The sequence below is a fragment of the Notolepis coatsorum genome (genome assembly GCF_963971535.1).
Source record: "Notolepis coatsorum genome assembly, chromosome: 3".
In the NCBI taxonomy this organism is placed as follows: Eukaryota; Metazoa; Chordata; class Actinopteri; order Aulopiformes; family Paralepididae; genus Notolepis; species Notolepis coatsorum.
This window is the reverse complement of record NC_140167.1, coordinates 33,692,228-33,716,542: the sequence shown is the minus strand read 5'-3', so window position 1 is coordinate 33,716,542 and position 24,315 is coordinate 33,692,228. Positions and strand designations below refer to the sequence as shown.

At 44.8% G+C, this 24,315-nt stretch overlaps 1 protein-coding gene across 1 annotated transcript in view; it reads right to left on the bottom strand.

Moving 5' to 3' along the window:
• LOC311225759 (ryanodine receptor 3) overlaps positions 1–24,315 on the bottom strand; it is a gene marked incomplete at both ends in the record, with an annotated part of 274,770 nt that overhangs the window by 168,538 nt on the left and 81,917 nt on the right. Inside the window, 5 exon segments of the mRNA XM_084311153.1 lie at positions 9,916–10,108; positions 14,246–14,487; positions 15,073–15,206; positions 16,809–16,927; positions 18,362–18,457. Of these exon segments, the coding sequence (XP_084167279.1) occupies positions 9,916–10,108; positions 14,246–14,487; positions 15,073–15,206; positions 16,809–16,927; positions 18,362–18,457 (784 nt within the window).

Below are 24,315 nucleotides of genomic sequence, written 5' to 3'. Positions count from 1 at the left end.
TCCTCATTTTCATGACCATATATGGATAATCATGCACGAGCATTGACGGTAGAACAAAGTGGTATTCATCAACACGGCAGGGCATAGAGCCTGCGTACGCACGTGTGATGAATGCCGACTTCCCTGTGCGTACGCTAGTTCTACATTCCGTGCTTACGTGTGGAAGTAGGTCAAGTTCTACGTCCACGTTGATGCATGAGGGCCCTGGTCTAGGCGAACCCTTGCCTATGTAAGCTTTAGAGGGTTAAGACATATTTTGCTGCTCCTGCGCCCCCCAGCCATGCTCATTGATCCCTTTAATTGTATTTGATTGATTGGCTTGGTTAATAAATATGCATTAATCATGAAGATCTGTCTGTGTGCATCATTGGTTGATCCGGTCCCACAGCAGTAGCCACCGCACAGTGAGCAGCAGGACGACTATATCAAGGCTTTCCCTCTGCAGACCTCTGGCTGTTGCTGCAGTGTAGAATAATGACGCTACAGACAGCAGCTGTGGATGAGGCCTCTCCCTCCCTGGAGCTGTGTTGAGTGAAGTAAGAAATGTATTTGTCTCTTTTTTTCAACGTGTCCTTGATGGGCAGGGGACCGAGACTGCTGTGTACTGTGAGTGAGCTGAATCCCCAGCTGTTGAAGAGAGTTACAGAAGTTGTTGTCGATGTGAATAAGAAAGAAATGCCACATGCATTTGCAAACAGAAACTATGCTGATTTATTTTGCACATCATCTCACACAAATCCAACAACTCTAAACCGGTTTGCACACGTTCATTTGGTTTGATGTTATTGAGAGTCAATTGATTTGAATATGGCCAGCAGTGATGTCATCGGGGACACTGAATCCTGTTGTGTTAATTACAGCTCAATGAAATGATAAGGTAGCAGTCTCTAAATGCAGTGCTAAATGTAGCACTGAACGGCACAGGAAGTCCTTGATTCCGACAGCCATCACTGAGCACAGAGTGACAGTTACTATCTTCCTGGACTTCCTTTTGAACACTGTGCAATATTAAACTTACTGTAGACTTCTGTATATTTTTACTGTATATTTTCTACTGTCTATTTTATTCTATTCTTATTCTTAGGCAATTTGTTTTGTTATTCTTATTCAAATGTCAAATTTCCCTCAGTATAATTAAAGTATTTCTATTCTATTCTATTCTATTCTATTCTATTCTATTCTATTCTATTCTATTCTATCTATAAAACAAGGTATTGCTATTTTTTCATCTACATCATTTCATGGTGCTGTAATTAACACAAGGATTCAATGTCCACAATGACATCACTGGTGGACATATTCAAAGGGCATAATTGTCAAACTAACTGTACAAGCCCTGGAATAAACACTGAAACCTACCCTACGGGGCACTCAAAGCAAGGATGTGTGTTTTAAGAGTGGCTCTGTTAACCTTACATTAGTTTTGTGGCTAACTAAGAAGGAGCTGGGTATCCAGTGTGATGCACAGTGTGGTTCCTAAAAGAATACAAAGAAAATGAACAAAACAATATAACATTTGATCAAAATTATAAAAACAAGGTCATATCCTATAGTCCTATATATATATTAAAAAGGAAATCACACCCTCTAAAATCTTTTCAACACAAATGTGACGTATTAGGACTAATCCATTTCTTCTATGCATATGGAGTAGCGTAAGCCCAGAGAGGCTGAGAGGATGAGAGGAATCTTTTTCCCCAGCGTCTCTGTTGTGCTGCTCCGACACCTCAGAGCCCTTGAGACCAAGATCCCATCTTCAAACGCAATTAAAATGAGCCATGATTGCCTTATGCAATTGTGAATTAATTCCTTGCCCTGTGTTCACACAGTGGAAGCTACTCTTACAAAACAAGCCAGAGCATGATATTGTATTATTTATTTGTTGATCGACCAAGTAACTTTTCATCCGGACAACAAGGATGGAATTCAGGTCCTAAATTGCAAGATAAATAGAATACAATACTGTTTTAAAACAGTACTGTATGTACCCAGCTAGCAGTGTACTATCGGGCCACATATGGCTGGGGCACGGGACATCTGGTGTACTGGGAGATCCCCCCTTGAATGGCCCTTCTAAGGTTTCTCTCCTCCACATTGCCTGTGGTGCATTTTTTCCTATTGCTAGGTTTTAGTGAGTTTTTCCTTACCTTCGCATGGGGTATGTCTGGGAGTGTTGCATTTATTTAAAAAAAAAATTGACTTTATGGTGTTTTGTTCTTGACTTGACCTATTGTGATGTTTCTTCTTGACTTGTTTAAAGAAGATGTGTCCGGCCCATGGGGACATTAATGTGTGTTGTAAATACATTTGATTTGATTTGATTTGATTTACTGTCAGACACGAGTGACGACATCAGGGCCGAGCACAGGTCAATACCTGTAGTAAGAGATGCGGCTGCATTGGCATTATGCCGTATGTGGCCCACATCTGGAAATATGGACTGAGGCTCCTTAACATTTACATTTACATTTAGTCATTTAGCTGACGCTTTTATCCAAAGCGACTTACAAGTTCTGTACGACAAGCCATCAGGAAGAGCACAACTCTATCAGCTGAGTAACAATGTTCATCAAAGTGTTGAGTGCTACAGTGTAGGTTAGTTTATTAGGACAAGTGCATGACAGTATGGTTAGTTAGGGTTAGATTTTTTTTTTTTTTTTTTTTTTAATTCAGATAATGGTTGAAGAAGTGAGTCTTTAGTCGACGGCGAAAGATTGGACGTGTTTCGGCTGTCCTAACTGGGGTGGGTAGTTCATTCCACCATTGTGGGGCAAGGACTGAGAATAGGCGACTTCTCTTTGATGACCCTCCCGGAGCTTGGATAGGAGTAGGTCTGAGGCGGCCAGAAGATGCAGAGCGTAGGGGTCTTGAGGGTGTGTAGTTAGAGACCATTGACCGGAGGTAGGCGGGAGCAGTTCCCTTTGCCGCACGGTATGCTAGGTCAAGGGCCTTGAAGCGGATTCGTGCAGCAATGGGGAGCCAGTGCAGGTCCCTAAGAAGTGGGGTGACATGGGCCGACTTCGGTAGGTTTGAGATCAGGCGGGCCGCTGCGTTCTGAATGAGTTGAAGAGGGTTAGTGGCAGTGGCCGGGAGGCCAGCGAGCAGTGCGTTGCAGTAGTCGAGGCGGGAGATGACTGTTGATTGGACGAGGAGTTGGGTGGCTTCTTTTGTCAGGAAGGGGCGTATCCTTCTGACGTTGCTCAGGAGGAATCGGCAGGTTCTGGTTGTCGCTGCGATGTGAGCAGAGAAGTTCAACTGGTCGTCGAGGACAACACCAAGGTTCTTGGCGGTCGGGGACGCGGTCACAGCTGCATTCTCGACTGTGATGGAAAGGTCGGTCAGGGGGGAGGATTTGGCCGGCAGGTGGAGCAATTCTGTTTTGCTTAGGTTCAGTTTGAGGTGGTTGGTCGTCATCCAGGCGGAGATGTCGGACAGACAGGCCGAGATCCGCTCAGAGACGTGGATATCTGAGGGAGGGAAGGAGAGGAAGAGTTGAGTATCGTCGGCATAACAGTGGTAGGAGAAGCCATGAGACGTGATAATGTTACCCAGTGATTTAGTGTAGAGGGAGAAGAGAAGGGGTCCTAAAACCGAGCCCTGGGGGACACCCGTCCGCAGGGGGCGGGTGGCCGACAGGGTCCCTCTCCATGACACTTGGTAGGAGCGGTCATTGAGGTATGATGACAACCATGTCAGCGCAGAGCCAGCCACTCCCATTCCTGCGAGGGCCGCGAGGAGGATCTGGTGGTTGACTGTGTCGAAGGCTGCAGATAGATCTAGGAGAATCAGGACAGAGGAGAGGCCTTTCGCTTTTGCTAAGTGAAGTGCCTCTGTGACCGCAATGAGGGCCGTCTCTGTGGAGTGACCAGTCCTGAAGCCTGACTGATTAGGGTCTAGGAGGTCATTCTGTAAGAGATAAGCAGTAAGTTGGTTGGATACAGCACGTTCAAGTGTTTTAGAAAGGAAGGAGAGAAGAGAGACAGGACGGTAGTTGCCTATGACGGTAGGGTTCAGGGATGGTTTTTTTATGAGGGGCGTGACTCTGGCTTGTTTTAGGGAGGTGGGGACCACATTGAGTGCACATTGAGTCGTGCTAACTCGCCATGTGTTGAGTGCCAATGACGAGTTTTCTCGTCTTTTTCTCGTTTTTGCTTTTATTAGCAATATCCATTTATTTTTCATCCATCCAGCCTGACGTTATCATTGGGAATGGATCTGAGCTCGGAAAGGGCAAATACCGCCGCCTATCGTCTCCCGGATGGTATGGCACATCATTGGATTGGATTGGGTGGGCATGTGCCTCAGAAAAAAAGTCCGGTCCGGGATTTTCCCTTCTCTGGCAAGCAGTGTCTGTTACCACATTCACTGGGGAGGCTGGGAGCAGCTTTCGATTATGTGTTTTGGACTATAACGTTGGATCAATAAACGCGATCAATATTTGGAATGGCGATCAGGAATTGGATTAATCTTTTTGCAGAACATCTGATGTGAGGTAAGGACTCTATTTTACCAGTATTGGGTTAATCAGATGTTTTTTTCTCAGCCATCGCAGCGTGTCTGTATGTGTGTGTGTGTGTGTGTGTGTGTGTGTGTGTGTGTGTGTGTGTGTGTGTGTGTGTGTGTGTGTGTGTGTGTGTGTGTGTGTGTGTGTGTGTGTGTGTGTGTGTGTGTGTGTGTGTGTGTGTGTGTGTGTGTGTGTGTGTGTGTGTGTGTGTGTATGACGTTAGCGCTGACCAGGTCATGGATAATAGATTTTTCAGCCCGCTTCTCTAGCGTGCATAATTACACATATACTATCGATAATCTAGCGTTTATTTGAAAAACGATTCATAAATCAGCCGAAAAATGACAACGTGTTTTGTGTATTCCACTAAAGAGCTATTATCGCAGAATGTCTCTGGAATTACTAGAACTCTCCAAAACTATACTCGTATTCAAAACGGTATAAAACGGAAATGTACCAATGAAAAAACTATCCGTTTCATACATGTTGACTGCAAGCAAGTCATTGATAAGCGAGGGGTGTTTTAGACCCATAGCCATAATCTAAGATATAGTTTAAGCCTTCGCAAATTTCCCCGGCCTCCCATTGACTTCCTTACTGGCACTCTAGCCCATGGTCAAAGGGGTGTGGCACTCAATGTGTTAATGGTAAACTGTCTCGAAACTGATGGAATTATGAAATAAACAGAATCATTTGTAACTTACATTACATACAATTAAGTACTGCGTGTGTCAATATTCTAATATTCTAGCCAATTGCAATGCTGTTGTAAAGAATCGTGATTCCTTTGTTCTGCCACTCACACACAAATTAATCTTGAATAGTACAATCATATCTGTAATTTAAACAATAAAAATGCAAGTAATTATTTTTACATTAATATTTCTAGAGCTTACTGTATTTATTTTAGCCCATTAATCTACTTAAAAATATGAAGCTGCCTTTCTTCTATATACCTGGCGCAATGCACTCTGGTCAGCTCTGGTGCACAAGCATCACCTTGTGCATTCACGCTCTTTAATGTTCTGTTTATTTAGTTTATAGTGTGACCATGCAGAGACAACACCCTGTAAGTAATTCAAATCTCAGGGGCGAATTCACAAAGGGATTGCGCAGCTTTTCTTTACGCAATGCCTGTGCAAATTGCGCCAAAACAAATCGCTATTCACAAAGCACACACAAAGGGTGAAATACCGTGCTAACTGCGTTGCCATCATCATTGTGTCTCTGTGCGTCTGTGCTATTTGCGGGTATTTAAATGAGGTAATATGGACGAAAAATGTGCCCCTGTCTATGCAAATGAGCCTCATTGCAAAAACACTCCAATTCACAAAGATCTGCGCTAATTGCCACGTGCAGTTAAAGTGGCGCTATTTACATCTTCAGAGAATTGGTGGTAATTAAGCGCATTAGTGGCCAGCGTATCCGGTGATCTGTTGGGTTAGGTAATAATCACAATAAAGATAATAGAACCCGCACACTCATATGCTCCAGAATAAACTATTGATTGACTATAGGGTTGTGGGGTTACTAAAGACATGACCATGATCGAGTTTTTATGCACTCGAGTCTCCTGAATGCGTAGAGATAAACCTTGAGTCGATCTGACCTTCCTACGCTGAACTATGGTAACTTTCGCGCACCTACTGCATAATACCTCCGCAACAATGAGGCATTCACCCGTAGGGGGTAGGTGCGCGAAAGTTACCATATAGCTCAGCGTAAGAAGGTCCGATCGACTCAGGGTTTATCTCTAGGTGTTCAGGAGACTCAGGTGCATAAAAACATGATCAGAGTCAGAATCAGAAAGGTCTTTATTTGCCAAGTAGTTTTCACATACAAGAAATTAGCTTTGGTCGTTTTCGGTGCGACATTAACGGACAGACATTAACAGACAGATAATACAATAAAGAGGTGACAATAAATAATACAATAAATACAATGATCATAGTCATGTCTCTAGTACCCCCACAACCCGACGTACAAGTGAATCTATGAAGGGGAGCAAGATATGGCAGTTATTTAGCGAAAACGTAGTTTTCGTTAACCAAAATAGCAGGTGCAAAACACACACAGTTAAGGGTGCTATTAGCGGGCACAATCTATTCTTTGTGAATTCGCCCCTCAGTGTTATACCTCAGCTGGCTATCTTGTGTACCTGCTGCCTAAAAAGGTTTTCATTGATTTCATTGATTGAAAGGATGCATTCTCTTTATGGCTGATTACAATGCTGCTTGGAATCTACATGTATTGTTGTTTATTGTTGTTTATTGTTTAAAAATGTAGAAGCTGTCTTTTCCAAAACTCCATCAATGTAATAGCTTATTAGCCAAACCAATGTAAAGCGCTAGTCTTAAAGTGCAGTACATTCAATTTCAGGGTACATTTTACTTGTATGTGAACTGACATGAGAGCATTTTGTATGGAATGTGACTCATCACACACCACTTGATGTAATGTGATAAATTTTCAATGTGTACATTTTCTCTTATCACTATAATGTGGATTCAATCACATAACAAAACTGTTTTATTCTCCTTTTCTACCAACAAATTCTTCGATTTTCTTTTTATTTATAATTTTCTTCTGTCCCCAGCCTTGTCCCGCCCCCGAGGGGAGGTTGAGCTGTCACTTACTGTGATCCGGTCCTAAGACGAGCCGTCATGTCCAATTCGAGCTTAAAGGACAACACAGATGTAATTATACTGTTGGCTCATTTCCAATGGCAGGTCACCCAAGCCGAAAAGTTACAGGTGAATGTATCATGCAGATATCAAATATGTCTGCTAGCCACAGGCAAGCAAGCCTTTGACCTCTTTAGACTATGACATTTGCAAGCAAGTCTATACTTCCAGAGTATGTTTGTATGCTATATTAGTTCATCATTTGCACTCAATAGCTCTTAATGCAGGGGGTTCAATTAAAAGGAATAATGCAAAAGACTGCCTGCATTCCACCATTTAATTTGTCACAGACGAGTAGCCAGATTCTCTCTAGCTTTAGGAGAGTGATGCTTGTTTCCAAATACAGACTTAACTGTCTTTGAGCACAGGAATAACATATGTGACATTCCCCTGTAAGCTTTTTATTTAGTCAAAATTGCTCCCAAATGAAGTGGTGGGAAATTAACAAAATAAGCCATCCAGGCCCAACACCGGAACTGATAATGAACCAAATCTGGGCTGAAGTCTGGCACTTGTGTTGTACTTCAGGCTCAAACTCGAGCAGAGCCTGGACCAGCTCAGCTCGATCCCGGACTTGGGCCGGATCAGTTAGGCTGCCTTTCAGCCACGTGTTAAGCCAATACAATTTTGCTAGCTGGGTAGGCCTGTGTAGTGTATTGTGGTTTTGTCCAGTGTGCGAAATACCTGGCAGCAATCCTAGGTTTCCCCCTGTTTCAGTGTGTGTACCATAGATTCGATATGCAATTCACAATTTCAGACTACAGTATACACACTTTGCACACATGTCACAGAGGCTAACGACATTGCACATAACAAGGTCACTCAAGACACACACAACACACACATGCAACAACTACAGTATCAGAGCTCCCTGGCTCTGTCTAATCATAAATTAGTACTATTGTCTCTCAGGACTGGGTGACATCAGATGGCGATTGAGTGCTTCTCATATAGTGAGATCGGGAATATAAAAAATTACGCTTTGCTGTGAAAACGAGATCGATGATGAAATCCCAGAAAGGCTGCTGGAGCTTGAAATTCCATTTTGTAGACCTGCCAATCACAGTGTCTGAAGTCCCCATGGCAACCCAACCCTCTTTGCCTGTGTTCAAACTCTGGGCTTGGGGGATTAATGCATCAGGGATAGGATGGACGATGCAGGCTAGACGGAGGAGTAGATGCTGTTTGTTTGTGTGTCAAGTCAAGTCAAGAGTTTTAATTGTCACGGCATACAAGTATACAATGAAATGTGTGTGTGTGTGTGTGTGTGTGTGTGTGTGTGTGTGTGTGTGTGTGTGTGTGTGTGTGTGTGTGTGTGTGTGTGTGTGCGTGCGTGCGTGTGTGTGTGTGTGTGTGTGTGTGTGTGTGTGTGTGTGTGTGTGTGTGTGTGTGTGTGTGTGTGTGTGTGTGAGCATGTGAGCGGAGCGGTGGATTTTGAAGTGAGCGTGGAGTGGGTTTTAAAATGGGTCAGAGCGACTCCGGAGAGAGAGCTCTCCTCCGCTCCGAGCCGCTCCAAGCCGCTCAGTGCACACGATCACACAGTGGTTTAAATGTATGATGTAATATACATGTAGTACAATGCCAAAGCAATAGGTGGCGATGTACAAACATGAAGGTAATTTTTAACCAATCAGATGGGTGAACCGTCACTACACATCCTGCTAAGTCAAAGTAGAATCCGCCATCTTTAAATCACCTCGGGACCTCGGGTGAACGCAACATTTATTTTCAGTGAGAAACAAACAAAGTGCAATAAAAAGAAAAAAGGATACATTCACTGTGTTCTGCCTCATTTATTGATGAAACGAAACCAACATCAACACAATGTACCACCAAGAGCGGAGAGTTAAGTCTCTCAAAAAGCGAGAGACTAAAGCTAACGCTGTTGTTGTTAGCTTACATGCTAACGTGAATGGGATCGGCCATATCATTGCGGCTAGGCTAGCTACCTTAGCATAGTACAGCTAGTTGAATGGATAAACGTTATTTAACATTGCAGAATGGGTACAATACAATACGGCTCAATACAAACAATTGTTAAGGGGCCCAGTGGGTGCAGACTGTTGTAGTTTGGTCAAATCAAGCTAATTTACATAATGCTGTGGAGCGGGGAGCGCTTGATGCGCAAATGAAGCTGAGCGCTGAGCGAGCGGAGAGCGACTTGGGGGGGCAGGACAACATGAGCGAATGAGAGCGGAACTCAGCCGTCTAGAGCGAAGAGTGGATTTCTCGGCCGCTCCGCGCCACTCACATGCTCTGGTGTGTGTGTGTGTGTGTGTGTGTGTGTGTGTGTGTGTGTGTGTGTGTGTGTGTGTGTGTGTGTGTGTGTGTGTGTGTGTGTGTGTGTGTGTGTGTGTGTGTGTGTGTGTGTGCATACAAGCATGTGCCTCTTTCTTTCCTTTTCCTTTTCCTTGTCTTGTCCATCAGCCAGTATTTTGTCAGTATACAACTCCTTCCACACACACACACACACACACACACACACACACACACACACACACACACACACACACACACACACACACACACACACACACACACACACACACACACACACACACACACACACACACACACACACACACACACACACACACACACACACACACACACACACACACACACACACACACACACACACACACACACACACACACACACACACACACACACACACACACACACACACACACACACACACACACACACACACACACACACACTCACTTGATCCCGGCAGAGAAGCTGACCACGGGGAAGAAGAGGCCGTCGATGTTGAAGTTCTCGAACATCCCCTGGACGGGCTGACCGTTGATCCTGAAGGAGATGCTGGGGGCTCCCAGGTCCAGACAGCAGCTCACCACGTCGTCTGAGGTCAGGACGTGCTGGTTCAGCGACGCCACCGCCCGTGGGATACGACCTGCCCCGGGACAACACACGCATAGGCTTGTGCAAAGATACGACCTGAATGTACGCATAGTATTATACAAACCACAGCCCATGGGATACGACCTGCCCCGAGACTAAAAACACATAGTCTTATATAAAGATAGACCTGCCCTGAGACAACAAACACATAGTCTTACAGTATATAAAGATAGACCTGCCCCGAGACTAAAAACACATAGTCTTATATAAAGATAGACCTGCCCTGAGACAACAAACACATAGTCTTACAGTATATAAAGATAGACCTGCCCCGAGACTAAAAACACATAGTCTTATATAAAGATAGACCTGCCCAGAGACAACAAACACATAGTCTTATATAAAGATAGACCTGCCCCGAGACTAAAAACACATAGTCTTATATAAAGATAGACCTGCCCCGAGACAACAAACACATAGTCTTATATAAAGATAGACCTCCCCCGAGACTAAAAACACATCATCTTATATAAAGATAGACCTGCCCCGGGACAACACACACATCGTCTTATATAAAGATAGACCTGCCCCGGGACAAAACACACATCGTCTTATATAAAGATAGACCTGCCCCTGGACAACACACACATAGTCTTATATAAAGATAGACCTGCCCCTGGACAACACACATAGTCTTATATAAAGATAGACCTGCCCGAGACTAAAAACACATAGTCTTATATAAAGATAGACCTGCCCCGAGACTAAAAACACATAGTCTTATATAAAGATAGACCTGCCAGAGACTAAAAACACATAGTCTTATATAAAGATAGACCTGCCCGAGACTAAAAACACATAGTCTTATATAAAGATAGACCTGCCCGAGACTAAAAACACATAGTCTTATATAAAGATAGACCTCCCCCGAGACAACAAACACATAGTCTTATATAAAGATAGACCTCCCCCGAGACAACAAACACATAAGGCTAGATCCACAAAGAATGGATTGCACGGAGCAAGTTGCACCCTTACTTACAATTCATTATGAATTGAAAATGGGGGACCCTGATGTAAACAAGACGAAAGTCTTTCTCTGGTCTGCATCCCCTTAACAATTGTGTGTATTGAGCCGTACTGTATTGTACCCATTCTGCAATCTGTTAATAAAACTTTCATTCAATCAATCAATCTGCACGGTGATTGATTGAATGAAAACCTTATTAACAGATTGCAGAATGGGTACAATACAGTACGGCTCAATACACACAATTGTTAAGGGGATGCAGACCAGAGAAAGACTTTCGTCGTGTTTACATCAGGGTCCTTCATAATGAATTGTAAGTAAGGGTGCAACTTGCTCCGTGCAATCCATTCTTTGTGGATCTAGCCCATAGTCTTATATAAAGATAGATCTGCCCCGGAACAACAAACACATCGTCTTATATAAAGATAGATCTGCCCCGGAACAACAAACACATAGTCTTATATAAAGATAGATCTGCCCCGGAACAACAAACACATAGTCTTATATAAAGATAGACCTGCCCCAGAACAACAAACACATAGTCTTATATAAAGATAGACCTGCCCCGAGACTAAAAACACATAGTCTTATATAAAGATAGACCTGCCCCGAGACAACAAACACATAGTCTTATATAAAGATAGACCTGCCCCGAGACTAAAAACACATCATCTTATATAAAGATAGACCTGCCCCGGGACAACACACACATCGTCTTATATAAAGATAGACCTGCCCCGGGACAACACACACATAGTCTTATATAAAGATAGACCTGCCCCGAGACTAAAAACACATAGTCTTATATAAAGATAGACCTGCCCGAGACTAAAAACACATAGTCTTATATAAAGATAGACCTGCCCGAGACTAAAAACACATAGTCTTATATAAAGATAGACCTGCCAGAGACTAAAAACACATAGTCTTATATAAAGATAGACCTGCCCGAGACTAAAAACACATAGTCTTATATAAAGATAGACCTGCCCCGAGACAACAAACACATAGTCTTATATAAAGATAGACCTGCCCCGAGACTAAAAACACATAGTCTTATATAAAGATAGACCTGCCCCGAGACAACAAACACATAGTCTTATATAAAGATAGACCTGCCCCGAGACAACAAACACATAGTCTTATATAAAGATAGACCTGCCCCGAGACTAAAAACACATAGTCTTATATAAAGATAGACCTGCCCCGAGACAACAAACACATAGTCTTATATAAAGATAGACCTGCCCCGAGACAACAAACACATAGTCTTATATAAAGATAGACCTGCCCCTGGACAACAAACACATAGTCTTATATAAAGATAGACCTGCCCCGAGACAACAAACACATAGTCTTATATAAAGATAGACCTGCCCCGAGACAACAAACACATAGTCTTATATAAAGATAGACCTGCCCCGAGACTAAAAACACATAGTCTTATATAAAGATAGACCTGCCCCGGGACAACAAACACATAGTCTTATATAAAGATAGACCTGCCAGAGACAACAGACACATAGTGCTATATAAAGATAGACCTGCCCCGAGACAACACACACATCATCTTATATAAAGATAGACCTGCCCCGAGACAACACACACATAGTCTTATATAAAGATAGACCTGCCCGAGACAACACACACATAGTCTTATATAAAGATAGACCTCCCCCGAGACAACACACACATCATCTTATATAAAGATAGACCTGCCCCGAGACAACACACACATAGTCTTATATAAAGATAGACCTGCCCCGGGACAACACACACATAGTCTTATATAAAGATAGACCTGCCCCGAGACAACAAACACATAGTCTTATATAAAGATAGACCTGCCCCGGGACAACACACACATAGTGCTATATAAAGATAGACCTGCCCCGAGACTAAAAACACATCGTCTTATATAAAGATAGACCTGCCCCGGAACAACAAACACATAGTCTTATATAAAGATAGACCTGCCCCGGAACAACAAACACATAGTCTTATATAAAGATAGACCTGCCCCGGAACAACAAACACATAGTCTTATATAAAGATAGACCTCCCCCGGAACAACAAACACATAGTCTTATATAAAGATAGACCTGCCCCGGGACAACAGACACATAGTGCTATATAAATCACCACCTGTGGGATGCAACCTGCCCCTGGACAACGTACGCATAGTGTTATACAAATCACTGAATGTGTGTGTGTGTGTGTGTGTGTGTGTGTGTGTGTGTAGGTGTGTGTGTGTGTGTGTGTGTGTGTGTGTGTGTGTGTGTGTGTGTGTGTGTGTGTGTGTGTGTGTGTGTGTGTGTGTGTGTGTGTGTGTGTGTGTGTGTGTGTGTGTGTGTGTGTGTGTGTGTGTGTGTGTTTGTTTGTTGGCATTGTATTGAATAGGGGAACATCAGTCTGAGGTGTCTTCATGTAGGAAACACATAATATGACCTACTGTAAGACACACAGACACACTAAAACACACTCTGGGCAAGGAGATCGGTCCTGCAGTGCACTCTGTCTAGACACAATCTGGCCCTGCCTTGCTCCTCATCATTAATACATGAGTTCATATTGACCTTGCCTCAGTTAAATACACACACTGTACACACACTGTACACACACAGATACACACACAGATACACACACAGATACACACACACACACACACACACACACAATCCACTACATTAGTTTAAACTAATCCACATATTCAACATCGTTTACAGTAAGTCTCCTCTACGTGGCCTGGCTAACCTATTACAGCAGAACCTGAACACAGTATTGCTAATTGTTTGGGTCTCTTCTTTTCTAGTAATTCTTAAGCCACTGAGAAATTGTATGAATATGTCCATGACTGCCAAATAAGGAGCCTTATACTGCATACCTCTGTAATGTACAGCTAAGGGCTGATAGTGTACATGGTCAGGTTATCCAAGAAAGCTTGTTCCAAATACAGGTCAAATGATAAGCTCATTTGTCCATTTGTCATTGACAGAAGTGACATTGAGGTGTTGGATAAAAACACACACGCACGCATGCACGCACACACACACACACACACACACACACACACACACACACACACACACACACACACACACACACACACACACACACACACACACACTCACACACACCGAGCTGTGTCCTACCACTGACCTGACCAGAGGTGGAGTCCATCAAACCCAAAGGAGTACAGGTCGTCCCCCACACCGTTGCCCCCCCAGCCCTCTCCTCCTCCGGGGTAGGGGGCGTAGCCTTTGGTGTTGGCCCAGCCCACCCTCAGGTGGGACGGCTCGCTGGTCACAAAGTGGTCCACCTGATCAATCATCAGCTCGTAGTACCACTTCTTATACTGAGCAGAGCCCTCGGTCACACCAAGGAAGATGTTGGGTCTCATACTGGAGGTCAGAAGACACAAGGTGATCAGGATGAGATATGGATGAATGAGTGAGACAGACAGACAGACAGACAGACAGACAGACAGACAGACAGACAGACAGACAGACAGACAGACAGACAGACAGACAGACAGACAGACAGACAGGCGCAGGCAGGCAGGCAGGCAGGCAGGCAGGCAGGCAGGCAGGCAGGCAGGCAGGCAGGCAGGCAGGCAGGCAGGCAGGCAGGCAGGCAGGCAGGCAGCACGGCATTCCCGGGTTTGACTCCCAGGCCCGGTGACCTTTGCCGAAGGTCTTCCCCCTCTATCCTCCCATACTTCCTCTCTCTCTCTACCGGACTGCCTGGTAAAAACCAATACAAATATCTAAAAAAAATTAAAAAAAAAAAAAAAAAAAAGACAGACAGACAGACAGACAGACAGACAGACAGACAGACAGACAGACAGACAGACAGACAGACAGACAGACAGACAGACAAACAGACAGACAGACAGACAGACAGACAGACAGACAGACAGACAGACAGACAGACAGACAGACAGACAGACAGACAGACAGACAGACAGATACAGAGAGAGAAAGAACCTTTGGACGTCATTAACCAATCGGGTCTGTAGGAGCAGGTCTCTCCTGGGTAACAGGTGATCACAGATCAGGTTCTGATTGGTCCTCACTGCCACGCCGTTACACACGCACAGCGAGCAGAGCACATCCAGAATCTGTAGAAGGAGAGGAGGAGAGGAGGGGCAAGGGTGAAGGGAGGGGGCGGGGGGGTTAAGGGTGAAGGGAGGGGGCGGGGGGGTTAAGCAACGAGGAGCAAATTAAGTGACCGACTTAAGGAAGGAAGGAGTGTACTACAGCTCACTAATAAGCCATTACACAACACAGTGAAAATAGCTAATTTTCTCCATTCAAACCCCTATGTAAGAATCTATATTGTTAGTCTAATCTCTTTCCCAGGTTACTGTCAGAGCCTCTGTTTATGCCGGCCATAATTACTGTGAGATGCTTATCAGGGGCGAAAATATACCCGGTAATATACTTTTGATGCATGCCGGCCCGGCCTGGCTTCACAAAGCGCTGGAAATTAAATGGGCAGGGAAGCTCAGCCAAAGGGGCGTTAGGCCAGAGGACCTACGCTTCATCAGCTGCCCTTTCTCCTGCCTTCTATAGCTAAATGATACATCCAGCCTGATTTATGACCCAAGCGAGCTGACGGCCCGGCCAACGAGATCTCGTTTCAATGTAAACAGAATAACAGATTGATGCTCGATGGGGAGGATACAGCCCGCATCCGAGCGGCCAGCCAGGCCCTTGTCAAGGATGGATGTGAGTGTGCACGGGTAAACAGGTAGGGGTGAATGAGTAACTACAGAGGGAGAAGTTGTAGCAAAGGTGCATGTGTTTCGTTATTTTATGGCTGTGTCACGGTGCCTAATGAGAGAAAAAACTTACAGTAAGTGCTTCCATAGTTCCAAAACAGAGCAATTAAGGTCGCTATTCGCCGGCATCCTTACGAAGTATGAATCGTCTCAAGTGCGCGTGAAAATGACATATTACAGTATGTGGTTGCACGATAGAGTAACAGAGCATGCCAACATTTAGTAGGCGTGGGACGCATCACGATACGATAATCATCACGATACTTGAGTCACAATATTATAATATAGCGATATCACGATATATCCCAAATTATGTCCCTAATGGAAAACGTTGTCAACATCTGCAATAAAAAAATATTTATACCAGGGGTGTAAATATTTGACCCCACAACGATTCGATTCGAATGCAATTCTTCAGGCAACGATTCAATGCATCATGAAATCTCTTCATTTGACCACGATTCGATTCAATTAGATGCGATTCAATACAATTTCGATCAGTTAATTCCCCAAAATAATTTAATACACAAATGTGGCTGGGGGAACTGATCAACTCAGCATGAATGGACTATAGGTAAATAAAAAAAATCGACCTATAAAAAATACATGCAGTTGAATCGTCACCTTAGGATCGATGCATTGTTACACCCCTAATATATACATCATCGGTTTTATCTAATGAGATAATGTTTTCAGTCTGTTCACCTCACTCCTATAATTTTTATATCAGTAAAATGGGATTGTCAAATATCTTTATTTTTTTTATATCAATATAATCCCTGTATCAATATAATATTGGCACGCAAAATATCGTGATATATCGCTGTATCGATTTTCCTCCCCCACTCCTAATATTTAGGATCCAATATGGGGCACTACTATCACCCCCTTATACAACCCTCTATTTTCTTCTCTATGACACAGCGAGCGCCGCTTCACCTTGTGGTTGCGTCCGTGCTTGTAGAGCAGTGAGATGATGGACTTGATGTGTCCTCTCTGGACGATGTTCAGCGCCTCCGGGCTCTCTATCAGGATGCAGTGCAGGACCTCCAGGATTCCTGCGAAGCCGCAAAGCCGCCGTTAGCTCACGTCCACTCGGAGGACAACGCAGAGGACAAGGGTAGCAGACAGACACCAGAGGGCACTCTTCAGAAGACACACACACCCTCTTCAGAAGACACACACACCCTCTCCAGAAGACACACACACCCTCTCCAGAAGACACACACACCCTCTCCAGAAGACACACACACCCTCTTCAGAAGACACACACACCCTCTTCAGAAGACACACACACCCTCTTCAGAAGACACACACACCCTCTTCAGAAGACACACACACCCTCTCCAGAAGACACACACACCCTCTTCAGAAGACACACACACCCTCTTCAGAAGACACACACACCCTCTTCAGAAGACACACACACCCTCTTCAGAAGACACACACACCCTCTTCAGAAGACACACACACCCTCTTCAGAAGACACACCCTCTTCAGAAGACACACACACCCTCTCCAGAAGACACACACACCCTCTTCAGAAGACACACACACCCTCTTCAGAAGACACACACACCCTCTTCAGAAGACACACACACCCTCTTCAGAAGACACACACACCCTCTCCAGAAGACACACACACCCTCTTCAGAAGACACACACACCCTCTTCAGAAGACACACACACCCTCTTCAGAAGACACACACACCCTCTTCAGAAGACACACACACCCTCTTCAGAAGACACACACACCCTCTTCAGAAGACACACCCTCTTCAGAAGACACACACACCCTCTTCAGAAGACACACACACCCTCTTCAGAAGACCCACACACCCTCTTCAGAAGACACACCCTCTTCAGAAGACACACACACCCTCTTCAGAAGACACACACACCCTCTTCAGAAGACACACACACCCTCTTCAGAAGACACACACACCCTCTTCAGAAGACACACACACCCTCTTCAGAAGACACACACACCCTTTGCATACTTCATACCCAAGGGAGCCAAGTCATAGTGCTAGTTGCTGCCGGTACTTTTAATTGCTTACACAAGGATTTAAACAAAAGAAAGGTAGATGCGGTGAGTGACTAGACAGTACAGGACAGGAGGCTTACGTAACTATTTATTATTAATATTTTAATCCCTTTGAACCCAAGTGCTGGTTGAGGGGAAGTTCATGACTGTGAAACACAGCTTGTGTGAAGAGTGACCTTCTAATGAGATCTCTGTTGGGTCGAAAGATTATGATTAACATGCCGATCTTAATGCGATAGCTCTTCCAATGAGTGTGTGTGTGTGTGTGTGTGTGTGTGTGTGTGTGTGTGTGTGTGTGTGTGTGTGTGTGTGTGTGTGTGTGTGTGTGTGTGTGTGTGTGTGTGTGTGCGTGCGTGCGTGCGCGTGCGTGCGTGCGTGTGTGTGTGTGCGTGCGTGCGTGCGTGCGTGCGTGCGTGTGTGTGTGTGTGTTCGTCCATGTGTGTACCTGAGGAAGACTCCAGTCTCTCCAGCTTGCTCACCAGCCAGTCCAGGTTATTGGAGAACTGGGTGCAGTTGTTCCTGTTGCCTCGTATCAGGGCCGCTTCAGGATGACAAGGAAAGGAAAGAAAAGGAAAGAAAAAAGATGAAAAAATGGACTGCATTTATATATCGCTTTTATCCAAACCGCTTGACAACTTATGCCTCATATTCACCCATTCACTCACACATTCACACCGACGGCAGAGGCGACCATGCAAGGTTCGAACCTGCTCACCGGGAGCAGTTAGGGGTTAAGTGTCTTGCTCAAGGACACTTTGACACGCTGATGGGGGAGCCGGAATCAAACCGGGAACCTTCTGATTACCAGACTACCTCCTGAGCCACTGTCACGCCTAATGCTAATGGTAATAACTACAGCGGTCATTGTGTTTGTCAGAATGAAAACTATTACAAACCCTGGGTGGAACTACATGAAAACCATGACTCGTTACTTTGGTTTATGACCGACGTGGTTAAGAGCTGCCAAGCTCTCCTTCTTACACCATATGACAATAAGACAATGACAACTAATAGGAGGACACCTTCAGCGAGTGTCCACTGCCAAGGAAAGGAAGGAGGGAGTCGTCGATGACACCCTCATGCATATTGATTAAGACGCTTAGGATTGAGAGAGAGAGAGAGAGAGAGAGAGAGAGAGAGAGAGAGAGAGAGAGAGAGAGAGAGAGAGAGAGAGAGAGAGAGAGAGAGAGAGAGAGGGGGGGAGGGTGTGACGTAAGGAGATGACACACACACACACTGTACGTAGACACACACATATGCACACACATATACACACACACGCGTGTACACACACACCAAACCCCGACAGGGTCACCTTGGCTAGACAGAGACATATAAAGAAGAAAGGGGGGGATTCATCCCAGCTCTGGAGCAGGTGTGCGGAGGAGGGAGCGGGAGAGAGGAGGGGGACGTGGTCGGAACACTAATGGCGTTGAGGAGGGGGGACGTCAATGTAAACAAGGGTGTGAAGGACATTCTTAGAGGGCAGACGGGGGGGGGGGGGGGGGGGGGGTTGGAACGGGACGAGAGAGGAGAGGAGGTATTCTGCATCGAAAATATCTGCACTGGAGGAGGGGTGAATATAGAGAGGCATTAATACACAAGGAAAAAGGGAAAGCGCTTTCTGCCATGAGATGTGTCTTCTCTTCATGGTGACAACAGTGGTTTAACCTAGGGATGCTTTGATACAATAGTGGAGATGGATATCAGGCTACAATAGGTGTTGTATGTTGTATGTTAGATATTCAAAGCAAAGCAATTTTCTGCATTTTATTTTCAAATGATTTGCCTTTTCCCGCCAATTTCTCCCAAATGTATTCCAATTTTAAAGTTATTCCAATTCCCCACGTATGTACCACGGTCCTGGTCGTTGTGCTGCCCTACTGTCAATCTGGGGAGGGTGTAGATTACCAGATGTCTCCTCTGTCTGTGTGGGGAGAGTGTAGATTACTACTGTACATGCCTCCTCTGTCTGTGTGGGGAGAGTGTAGATTACTACAGTACATGCCTCCTCTGTCTGTGTGGGGAGGGTTTGTAGATTACACAACATGTCTCCACTGTCGGTCTGGGGAGGGTATAGACTACCACATGCCTCCTCTGTTGGTCTGGGGAGGGTATAGACTACCACAATGGGCGGGCCATACTTTTTTTTTTTTGGAAAATCAATCGAGTGGGGTGTCTAAAATATGTCTTTTTTTGTGGGGAATTCAAATATGGGATTATTTTTCTAGTCGGATAACTCCTACCTACATTGTTTTGGATTTCAAAATGGCCGATTTGTGGTTGGTACATGTGTATACATTGGTATTGTATTACAAAATTGCAAAGATAAAAAATATATGGGAAATCATTTATAATGACAAAGCCATCAAATTTATTAACAAGTGAACTGTATATAACTGGATACAACTCCAAAGATCAATAATAATAATACTAACAATAATAAATTGTATTTGTAATGCACACAAACACCTAAGTGCTAAATCTCGATCTCCTGACTTCTTGAACTTTGCCAGGTTCCAATATCTTGATTGGACTCATTCTTGGATGGCAAGATCTCCTACTGTACTGCTTTAGCCACCAACCTACAAACACAAACCACATGCCTCCTCTGTTGGTCTGGGGAGGGTATAGACTACCACATGTCTCCTCTGTCGGTCTGGGGAGGGTGTAGACTACCACATGTCTCCTCTGTCGGTCTGGGGAGGGTGTAGACTACCACATGTCTCCTCTGTCGCTCTGGGGAGGGTGTAGACTACCACATGTCTCCTCTGTGGGTCTGGGGAGGGTGTAGACTACCACATGTCTCCTCTGTCGGTCTGGGGAGGGTGTAGACTACCACATGTCTCCTCTGTCGGTCTGGGGAGGGTGTAGACTACCACATGTCTCCTCTGTCGGTCTGGGGAGGGTGTAGACTACCACATGTCTCCTCTGTCGGTCTGGGGAGGGTGTAGACTACCACAGGTCTCCTCTGTCGGTCTGGGGAGGGTGTAGACTACCACAGGTCTCCTCTGTCGGTCTGGGGAGGGTGTAGACTACCACAGGTCTCCTCTGTCGGTCTGGGGAGGGTGTAGACTACCACATGTCTCCTCTGTCGGTTTCATGTGTAGTCGGCAGCCACTTCTTTCTACCTAGCAGCTAGAAGTTTCACTGGAAGGCATGCAGAGGTTCTCCCCCAGATCCCCCTGCTGAACAGGCCAGTAGGAGTCGATATTGCAACGAGCAGGACTCATACCCTCACCGGCTTCCCACCGGCGAACACTGACCGCTACATAGATATACTAAAAGTAATGGACTGTAGGGCGGTCAGGTGGCGTAGCGGAGATTGCGTTCGTCACCAACACCGGAGACGCTGGATTCGCCTGTTCGAATCCAGCTCACAGCTCCGGCGTTGTCACCAGCTTGGCTGGCCGTTCACACTAATACAATTGGCAGTATTAGAGGGTGGGAAAGCTGGCGGGGTGGGTTGTAAACAGCGACTCCTACAGTTCGGTCGGGGCGCCTGCTCAGCACGGATAGGATCTAAGGGGGGTAGTGTGATCCTTCCACACGTTACACCCTCTCAGTTAGAGTCCGCGCTGCCAGGTGAAAAGAAGCGGTTGATTGGCTAGACGTGTGTCGGAGGAAGCACGTAAATAGCCTCCACTCTCTCAGACCGACTGTGGGGGAAAAGTGCGCAGCGACCAGGAAGGGGATTGGGAATTGGCATAACGACTAACATTGGGATGCGAGAAAATCGGAGGAAAAAGGAGGGGGGAAAAGATAAAAAAAAAAAAAAAAAAAATGACTGGCTTGGTACTCTGCATCTGTAGTGAAAAGGTTGTATTTGTTCATCCCATACAAGGTCGCCAGCCTATTAACCGTATTCACATGGTGGCCATTTTGCTCTTATGTCATGCTCAGGACGGGTTTCTTTCCACCCTGAACGGTACGGTACGGTACACACTGAAACGGTCGGTACGGATACGTGTACCTTTGCACCCCTAGTGTATACTGTATGTGTGTCGTGTCGGGGTGGGTGCCTTGGAAGCACTTCACACAAACCTGAAATCTCTTTACCATGTAACATGTTCTTTTTGTTCCCATAGTGTGTGTGTGTGTGTGTGTGTGTGTGTGTGTGTGTGTGTGTGTGTGTGTGTGTGTGTGTGTGTGTGTGTGTGTGTGTGTGTGTGTGTGTGCGTGCGTGCGTGCGTGCGTGCTGCATTAGATAGATTCTGAGGTGTCACCAATATCTCTCTCTTTCTGGCTTTCCCCCACCCCCCCCATCTCTCTCTCTCTCTCTCTCTCTCTCTCTCTATCTCTCTCTCTCTGTCTCTCTCTCTCTCTCTCTCTCTCTCTCTCTCTCTCTCTCTCTCTCTCTCTGTCTCTCTCTCTCTCTCTCTCTGTCTCCTTGCTGCTACATGAGTCATGGGGCAGGTTGCGACTCAGAGCCGGCCGGTGCTTTATCGACGAACTAAAGCGACTCAGTTCTCTGAGATTGATTACTGTGGGGAATGTGTATGTCTGTGCGTGTGGCCTGCCCCACAAGGTAAAGGATCTCTTTTAGGGTTAAAGGGGTTATGATTAGGATAAGAGTTATGGTTAGGCATGGGTAAGGTTAGGGGATGAATAAAAGCCTGTGTCTCAATTGCAAGGTACCTTCCTTTCACCATCCTTTCACTGAACTAGAAACGTCTCTAAAGAACGACGTTCCTTATTTGACTGTAGGTAACAGAAAGATAATTAGTTTGAGACAACCTTTCTAGGTGGCATTGCGTGACAGAGCTGAGCGGCCGTTTCCACTGTTCCTATGGTTTTAACCCTTTCACTACCACACTACCAAAGGGTTAACCCTTTCACTGCGACAATACAGAAGGTTAACCCTTTCACTGCCACACGACAAAGGGTTAAAGCAGAAACACAAGTCAGCCTGCCTTGACGTTCAATTAAGAATTCACTGGGATCTTCTCATGGTGTTGTTTTGTTAATTACAACACCATGCAATGATGTAGATTAATATATACAGTATATAGCAATATGTATAGCAATAGCTTGTCTTATAGGGGCTACTTATCATTTCATTGAGCTGTAATTAACACAACACAATAATGCAATGTCCTAGATGACATCACTGGTGGCCATATTCAAACAAATTTACTGTCAATATCTGTCAAATTAAACAAATGTGTGCAAAACTGTTTAGAATTTCTGGATAGGTGTGAGATTATGTGCAAATAAATCAGCATTGATGAAGTGCCCCTTTATGAGCATTTTATAGAGTTAGGAAGCTGTTTAATTCAATCAGCGCCAGAGGGCACTGTGTACCGTGTGGTAAGAAGGCCACCGCTTTAAAGTATAGGAATACGTGGCTGCGTTTGCAGGGCTCAAACTATATTATATATCATAGCTATGGATATAATACTATTGCCCATTTGACATCGAGTATCTATCGTTCAATTTGTGAAAAATAAAAAAATTTCATCCATACATTCCCGTTTTATACCGTGGTGAATATGAGTATAGTTTTAGAGTAATCCTGTCTAATCCCAGAAAATGACGCTATGCAGCAATACGCGCATTTCACAAAAAATCTTGCCGTTTCTCGCCTGTATACGATACTATTTCGAAATCAACGCTATATTATCGGTATTATGTTTCATCATGAATGCCTGAAAGGGTGGGGGGGAGGTCATTTTTCTAGGCATTGATCGTCACCAACGGAATACGTTACACACACACATTACACACATACGCTCGGATCGCAGTGAAGGAATTCTTGGATCAACGCAAGATTGATACCATATAGCCCTTACCTTGACTAGGATGTACTCCAAAAACAATATTCCAATTATCTGATCGCCATTCCAAGTATTGATGTCGATCGTGTTGCCAACATAATCCACCAAAGAACATGAACCGGGAGTGCTTGATTCTCCTCAATCCATGCGCTATAAACGTTTGTCCTGCCCGACAAAAAGAAAACCACCCGGACACTTTAGATCGACACACAGCCCAAGACAGAGAGTTTCAAAGGATGTGCAATACCGGCCACAAGGCGGCAGGCGGCGGTATTGGACGTTTGCGATCTCAGACTCATTCCCAATGATAACACAGGCTTCCTCGATGGATTATGAATGGGAATATCGAATAAAAGAAATAACGATAGAAAACCCGGGTTTGGCGCTCAAGCGTCGGCGAGTTAACCCGACTTTATTCGTGAGTGGCGTCCAATGAGTTAATGTAGAAGATTTTTATATGCGTTAAAATTTCAGAGCCACAGTGCTGTGTCATAAAGGGATTCAGCAGTACATTTTATTCTGAATATTGAATAAAGCTGGTATTGATTTTCAGGGTATAGACTACATTTTGTAATGTCAGTCACAGACATAGAATAATTACTATATGATTCCAATGGTCTCT